The 8,416-nt window shown below is 36.1% G+C and overlaps 1 protein-coding gene across 6 annotated transcripts in view; it reads left to right on the top strand.

Annotated features, from left to right (window-relative positions):
• Positions 1 to 1,145: 1,145 nt before the first annotated feature.
• The window catches only part of pde4d (phosphodiesterase 4D, cAMP-specific), a 126,304-nt gene continuing 119,033 nt past the window's right edge, over positions 1,146 to 8,416 (top strand). The window contains exons 1-4 of one of the 6 annotated variants that reach the window (XM_079637114.1): positions 1,151 to 1,285; positions 5,240 to 5,292; positions 5,369 to 5,443; positions 5,833 to 5,921. In XM_079637114.1, coding sequence (XP_079493240.1) covers positions 5,411 to 5,443; positions 5,833 to 5,921 — 122 coding nt within the window. In that variant the 5' untranslated portion in view covers positions 1,151 to 1,285; positions 5,240 to 5,292; positions 5,369 to 5,410. Of the gene's footprint in view, positions 1,286 to 1,511; positions 1,562 to 1,637; positions 1,675 to 5,239; positions 5,293 to 5,368; positions 5,444 to 5,832; positions 5,922 to 8,416 lie in introns of those variants that run through there. The other 5 variants (XM_079637115.1, XM_079637110.1, XM_079637116.1 and 2 more) reach the window with 5 other exon arrangements.

The following is an 8,416-nucleotide window of genomic DNA, read 5'->3' as shown; positions in this document are numbered from 1 at the left end:
GAATGCTCACATTTGTTTGGTACTCCTGCCTTTCCTCACACTTTGTAGTTTGTCATTTTGAGGTGGGATCTGCTAAGTAGATACATTTGCGACGTGAAACCCTTCTCAATGTCACCAAAAAATGAAATAAAAACTACTGACAAATGCTGCAGGGAACATTTACTGCACTAATGAACACATTAAATGCTACACCGCCCCCTTCATCAAACTATTATTTAGAGAAATCAAGCTACATTTAAGTCTTTTGTTCCTTTTAGTACTGTTGTAGAGATGCTGCAATGTTTAATATTTTAATTTTTAATGTTTGGACACCATTGTGTGTAATTGAGTGATTTGGACGAGCATTTAGTTAGACAAATTAAGACAAACCAGTTTTATTTAGCTGCCAAGAATGTTGTTGACCAAAGGATTGTCAAACAGATGTGGTAAATTGTTTACTGATGGTGATCCAACACCCTCCATATTGCAACTGCACAGCTGCATGGTCATTACATACTGATTCAACAGATGCAGTTTGGAGGCAAAAAAAATGTATATGTAGGAAATGTGCACATTTTGATAGGTGGTAATGTCACCTTAATCTGGTTGTAAACCTTCTGTGGTAGGCCAGTGGTTTAGAGGTATGTGGAGGAATTTACAAATAAATGTGTCCTTTCTGTTGGGTGATATTTCATGCCTTCTGAAGCCATTTCAATCCCACATCAAGACTACAAATGACTTGACGTTGCTGTTTGATTCATGAATAAGTTTGCCATTAGGTGTTTCTCAGAAAAATATTTTTTCACGATTGCCCCAGAACTGTTGAAACAAGCTGAGGACACTCATTAAAGAGAGAGGATGTTCCTTACCAGGTGTGTTTTTTTTGTTTTTACTTGGAGTATTGATTTAGTTTGTTTCTTCTATTGAACACAAAATAAGATATTTTAAAGGTGACATTGCCCTTTTTCACAAGATGTAATATACATCTATGGAGTCCCCAGAATGTGTCTGAAATTTCTGCTCAAAATACCCCCCAGATAATTTATAGCTTGTCAAATTTTCCCCCTTTTGAGTGCGAGTAAAGGTAAAAACCTGCCGTTTTGTGTGCGTGTCCCTTTAAATGCAAATGAGCTGCTGCTCCCCGCCTCCGTTAACAAGACGATGGCCGATTCTCGAGCTTCAGATACAATAACAAAACACGAATAATCTCAGTCATCCAAAATCTCAGAAATAACCAGTAGTGGAGTGCAGCCAGCCATACTCAGGAAGAGGTTGCAACTTTTCGACTGCGCCAGGTTTCTAAATGGTTAGTGGATTTATGTAGTTGTTGTGGAATCAATGTAACTCATCTCATCGACCTTCATGATTAACTTACGTGAACCAGAGCGTGAACTCACTCAGAGGCCCACACAGAAGAAAATTAATAGTTGAATGAAGTCGTTATTCTTGTTTTGTTTTTGCGCACAAAAAGTATTCACGTCGCTTGATAAACTTATGGTTGAGCTACTGTAGTCACTTGGACTATTTAACGATGTGTTTAATAACTTTCTGTGCTGGCAAGTTTCACTTACAATAGAAGCAGGTAAGCAGCTCTCAATTACAATAGTGAGACAGCTCTCAGATTTAATCCAAAATATCTTTTAATTTGTGTTCTGAAGATGTACGAAAGTCTTACGGGGTTGGATCAACATGAGGGTGAGTAATAACTGACAGAATTTTCATTTTTGGGTGAACTAACCCTTTATACAATGTTGGTAATCAAAAAGTTGACGGTAGCCATTGATTTCCATAATAAAAAAATAAAAAAAACATGTCACCTACTATGGAAGTCAATGGCTACTGTCAACTTTTTGATTACCAACAATCTTTAAAATATCATCTTTTGTGTTCAGCAGAAGAAAAAAAAAAAGTAACTCCTGCAGGTTTGGAACAACTTGAGGGAGAGTAAATGACAATTTTCATTTTTGGGTGAACTCTACCTTTAAAGGGGTGTTACTTATGGGGCTGTGGAGGTGTAAGAAAAAGTTGGTCACTTGAATTCACTGCATTGACCAACAGAAAGCTGCTTGAAAGTTACTTTCTGTGTGAGCTGTGCTTCATACATTACATCGCTACACTGGACAGTATATCTTTTTGCCAACAAAGTTTCACTGAGATTTCACAAATTTAACCACACCTTTACTCCATTGCAACATAAAATACAATCAATATGATCTTCACAATGGACATTTGAGAGAATTAACGAGTCATCAAAGTGAAAAGGTGCAGCAGCATCGTTGTCTGCCAGTCTTCTTTTTCCCTTTATCTTTCTTTCTGGCACTTAATTTTTCAGGTCTAAGTTACAAGCTTTTCAATTTTCATACCTGTTAAAACTTATTTCAGCATATATGCTAAGTACAACATGTTATTGACATGATGGTCGCGAAAATACAAATAATTTCATCCTCTTGACATTTTCAAACCTGTTTGACTTTGTCTGTAGAACCCAAAAGCAGATGTTAGGCGTAATAGAACTCATTGCATGAAACACAAGCAGAAACAAACTGTGTAAATAATTCATGAATCCATTCTTACGCACGCTCGTCTCATTCAATTCAATGCAACAATTTATGTAAAAATGTAGAAGTATTCTGTTGAGCTACAAAAACGTCCAAGTAAGTCCACAAGTTAACTCATGTGTTTATCTTCTGAAGCCGTATAATTGCTTTTTGTACGACTAAACTTTAAGTTATAAGTAATTAATAATCGTACCCTCTAATAGAGATGTCTTATATTCAAATTTGGTCACAAACACAATGCAAATAATTAAGGCATAAGAACATAATTGACGGCAAACCTGTAATGTATCTTGGTAATGTGAATGATATTTTAGCAGCACGCGAGAAGATTTTCAGAGAATAATGGATTACATGTTTATCTGGACATCACACAAGGCTATTTAATGGCTTCTAAAAACTAGGAACATAGCGTATAGATGGTTTAAGTGATTTATTTAATTTTATTCATGTGCACTCATAATCTTGCAATGACGACATCTCTTCTCTGATGAGCTGTTTACTGGCGCGAGGGAGGGACAACCTGTCACTCACATGACATCACAGCAATAGCAACCCACAACCATGGTAAATTAATTAAATTAATAACTTTTTTAAAACAAAAATTAAACATCACTGAACTTAAGCTGAGACGCTATTTTCTTCTGTAAACAAAATGTTTGGCATTATTTTCCTGTTATCTCTGTAAAGCTGCTTTGAAACAATCTGTATTGTAAAAAGCGCTATATAAATAAATGTGACCATCTAAGCTAAGTCTGGCCCATTTTTTACTTAATTTTTCTTGTTCGAGAAGCTGTTCGGATATACATTACAATAGGGAAGAAAAGACTTATCGCAATGTCTGACTTTAAAAGAACAGCTGAGCTGTTAGTACCGTTCAAATGAAAATCGCATGATTTAAAAGTGGTGTTTTTACCTAAACCTCACCATATATCATTGTTTTTGTGTATTGATTTTTTCCTTATCAAGATGGATAAAAGTGTTGTCAAGACGTGAACTGCCTCTGACATACTGTGAGATCAGCATCATACATTTGGACTTGTCTAATATGTGTGTTTGGGCTGCTTGTGTGTCCAAGCAGATGGGAAATCATGACAGACATGGGTCAGAAAGACAGAGCTTGGTACTTGGTCCACAATATTTATAAATACGTTTGCTGTGTGCGTAAATGTAATTCCTGATAACTAAATTTCCCTTCAAACTTTTCATAAACAATAACAAACATATCACATAGGAACTCCAGACAGTGCCTCACAAAAATGTTGGTAATGACTTTATTTGAAGTGCGTCATAGCTAGATATCCAAAAGTAATTTATTACAAAATGATTTGTTTGCTTCCCTTGCCCGCTAGAAGGTGGCTAGACCCTGAGAACATAAACTACTGAGGCGAGATAACTGGACTGTGACGATATAGAGTAGATTAACTCCATATGTGTGACTTTTTGGGCATTAGTTTGTTTTATTATATGGTGCTCTGTAGTATTTGATTCTGATTGGTCTATCTTGGCATTCAGTGGTCTGATATTTCCACAATTGCCAATAGCCAGCCCACTTATTCAGCGGCCTTGGTTCCCAAAGTATTTTTCCCATTAATTTTTCCCAGTGGGATTTTTAATAAAAGCCTTCTTTAAAGAGCCATGAACCAAACAAAATCAACTGGCTAAGAACAGTGTTGGGGAAAGTTACTTTGAAAAGTAATGCATTACAATATTGCGTTACTCCCTTAAAAAGTAACTAATTGCATTACTTAGTTACTTAAAAAAAAAATTATGTTACGTTACTTTTACGCTGCTTTTTTTCCACCTGGGCTGGGCTTGTTTTTTATTTTTTAAAAAGTGCTATTTTTGGACTAATGTAAAGACCCTTTCACTCCAAAAGTGAAATAGGCCTAATAATTTTCAGGCTGAAGGAAGTGCAGATTCACGCGTGTTCAGTAGAGGGCGCCGCTCAAACAAACCTTTCAGCTGTGCTGATATTCTGGATAACAGAAGAAAAGGATGCGGGGAAAGAAAGTTTAACACTTACTTTACCAATAAAAACTAAAAGTTCTATAGTCATTCTAGTATTCTGATTCTGCATTTCACTGATTTTATTCATTTTGAATATTGAATCTTTTTTTTGTGTGCAAGTGAGATGAGTAAATGCACGCTCACATTTAGTCTAAAACTACAATAACATCATGTTCACACACACAACGCCTCTGCACTTAATGACTCCGCATTGAAATAATGCGGATTGTGTTTTTCAACAAAAGCATATGCCATTAATTGACATCCACAACCCTGAAGTTATTGCTAATAGTTAGTCATGCTGTAGGCTTGTTGCATTGTGTCTTGAAAATTGAGTTGCAATTTTTTTTACTCTGATTAAATGTCCTGTCCTCATTTATTTGGTGGAGAGAAAAAAACTCAAATGGCAAAGTTAAATGTCCTCCAAATTCCAATGTCTTTTTTGTGCTATAGCTACTGGATAAACACTTTTTTTTTTGCTGCTCAGGACAGTTGTCCCATGTGTTTTTATATGTTATAAATTCAGTGATATTTTACCAAACAGATTTAAAAATGTTTGTGCGTTACCTTTTTGCATTGTTCTTTTTTTCGTGAATCGGTTTGTTTCATAACACTTCACGGTTTGTTTTTTGCCATTGGGGCACATTGTCACAAAAGATCATCTTGTGTTCAGTGAACTGTATCTTTTCCCCCAGGGCAATGATGGTGGAAATGCTCAAATGCTTGTTTTTGTGGCTGTGACTTTAAGGTATTTGCTTATATAAAAATTGTCTTCTGCATTTTTCAGAAGTATCAAGTGTGAAAACTAGCCCTGTTCTCCCCAGATCACTAACAACGAGGCAGGGACCAGTCAAAGGGCATGTGAAATGAGAACTACAGCCTCCAAATGGACTATAGAGGTAAATGGTGCGAGCAGCACAACTGATGTCTGACGTCCAATTTTGACGATTCATTTCCAAAAGAAAACACTCAGCTGATTGCATATTCCCATGGTAGACCTTCACATAAACACTTCTATTGCTCTTGTGTTTGATAATTTGAGATGTATAAGTATCCCGCTGTGATGCTGCAGTGGCCCCAGCTTTTTAAAACGTCTCTCTGCTGGCTACTGCTCGAGGAACTTTAGGGAGGGGTGGGTGGGTGGGTGGGGGAGATGGAGCAGAGCGCTCTGATTGGCTGAGAGGCTGGGAACTCTGATATTCTTCAGTCCTTAAACCAAAGAGCATCACAGCACGGGGCACAGTGACACAGGAAGCAAAGGGGACTTAGACATTTCATTCTGTTTCAGCTGGACTGTATCGCAGTAACAACCGGGATCAGTCTCTGGAGGATTGCATCTGTCATTTCTGTTCCTTTTCTCTTTCTCCAAGGAGAAGAGTAAGTTCCCATTCACACTTTATTCACTTCCTTTTTCTTCTCTATGTACTTCCCAAAGGCATAGAAATAATGTTTCTGTACCCTACAAGCGTGTCTGCTCATGCTTTTCTCGTTGTCACCATCCATCTGGTCCAGCATGTGTCGTCTTTAGCTTTTAAGGCATGTGGAAAAGGATAGGCAGGTGCAAGGTGACTTTTGGGCACCTGACCCGTTCAGCTAACTCATCGTTGTACTGCATGCAAAGGGTTCTTTTAGAAGAGAGACATTTTTGATGGCATTTGCATCCTTAATCTATAAATAGAGCACCCAAAGCAGCCTGCTCTCACAGTGAACTGGAATGTCTTATTGTATCATAATCATAGCAAAGAGTGAGGCATTATGGTCCACATGCACTTTTGTTTATTGGGGCTCGTATCCAATTGATGATACTAATAGTGTTTTCCTTCCACATGTCAGTGTTTCCCCTCGTAAATGAAGTCATGTGTAAAACCGAGCCCATGGCTTTGTGGGAGTGATTCTGACTTTGTCACATGAAGTTAGCATTTTTTCGCATACTAAAAAGCCATTGTTTTTAAGCACAGAGAGATGAAGTAAAAAAAATTATTAGATTTTTAGTTAAAAAAAAGAAAGTATTTTTTTTTATATATATATATATATATATATATATATATATATATATATATATATATATATGTGTGTATGTGTATATATGTAGCCTATATGTATAATATTTATTATTATAATATAATAAATTATATTTATATATTATTATGTTTTTATTCATTTTTGACTGGCATAACAGGGGATAAGGGGAGGGTTTAGTATTACAGTTTGTTTGGTTTGTATAATTTAAAATCATTTAGTAGTTTTAATAGTATCATTTAAAAATAAGTAGTTAAATATACAAAGCAACTTGAGCTTGATGAATGAACGCCTTCAAGATATGTCTGAAAAATATTCACAGATCTGTAAAAATCCCACTGGTTTTCAGCAATTTCATACCTAATTTTCTTAACATCAACTTGTTTTTATTGTAAAAAAACCCCTCACAGTGCACTGGAACATTTGAACAAGATCAACATTAGTTCATTTTACAATCCAGTATTTTTCAAAAACGGGAAGTTTAACAATCCATCATGCACTTTTACGATGTGCAAAAATGCTGAATCTGAAACAAGAAAACGTTCAAAAGGGCGTGAAATGACACGATGTCAAGGAGGCCAGATAATGATGTCATTGATGACACCACCCTTTCCCCTCTAAAACATCTGTGCTCCTAATTGGTTCCTTATGACATTTTAAAGCACGATATCACTGCATTTATAGCCATGCTTTAATTAATGAACAGCCTTAAAGTTTGTAAGAGGTACAGACCACTGCTGCTCTCTAACACGTCTCCCTCACGAACTGTGAACGTAATGCTTCAAAAGCTTGTGCGTGGACTCGTGGAGAGGTAACCTTTCATTGGCTGTCTGACTCCCTATTTTGCTTTGTATATTTAAACACATATCCCATCCAAATCTTTGTAGTTCTGCTTCTTTTGCCATCAGTTTCCACTATGTGCAGTCGGTGTCCACATTAAGTGCATTTAAGTTAGTATACTTTATAATTTGAGGCCTATTAAAATGGTCAGAAAGTGTGCAGGCATGTCTGGAGATCAAGGCAAACACGAGTTCACGCTGTTGTTTCATGCTAAGAAATTAATGAAATAAGTTTCATGCTTTAAAGGTCAATCTGAACTCATGACAGTGTGCTAAAGCTGACAGTTGGCTGGTTCTGTGTCCTGTGAATGTTATTTGAGGGCAAATGTCCAGACCAGAATTTACCTGGATAATCCTCATCTGTTAAATCAGTGCAAGGAATCAGTAAGGGACCCTCAGGCGGCGGCATGAACAAATGAACTCTGACAGGCCACACGATCTCTGTGAGTCTAGTTTGTTCATTTTTATGTTAAAGGTGCAGTCCACATTTTTTTAAATGTGAGGATATGTGAGCCGCTGCTCTTTAAATTATACATATGAAGCCCTCTGCAAATTTATTGTATACAAGAATAACCATCAACAGGAAACCAATCACATATATGAAATATGACTTTTGCCTTTGCAATGTAAGCATATAATTATCCTTCTTCCTCGTGGAGATCACAAATAAATGTAATTAAAAATATCAATATGTCAAATGCATGAATTTAATACACTGAAAAAATGATAGTAGGATTTACTTTTATAATTACAAAAACTTTGTACTTAAGTTCATACAAAAAAAAAGCACATAACGCATTAAATTAAACGTTGAAGATTATTTTAGTATGTTTTACAAGAAAATACTGTTCTGTTTTGTTTCAATTTAATATTACTTTTATAATGTCTTGTCCACTCACAAAATATGAGAACTCTAGACATATCAGTAGTTTAATTAAAGCTGTTTTATTTTTAATGTCCCAGGTCATTTAACCTACTCTTTATCTTTAACCCCCCTTTTATCAGACACTTTCA

This window comes from Phoxinus phoxinus, assembly GCF_949152265.1.
Source record: "Phoxinus phoxinus genome assembly, chromosome: 15".
NCBI lineage: Eukaryota > Metazoa > Chordata > Actinopteri > Cypriniformes > Leuciscidae > Phoxinus > Phoxinus phoxinus.
Note: the sequence above shows the minus strand (reverse complement) of the source record. Positions and strands in the feature narration are given on the sequence as shown.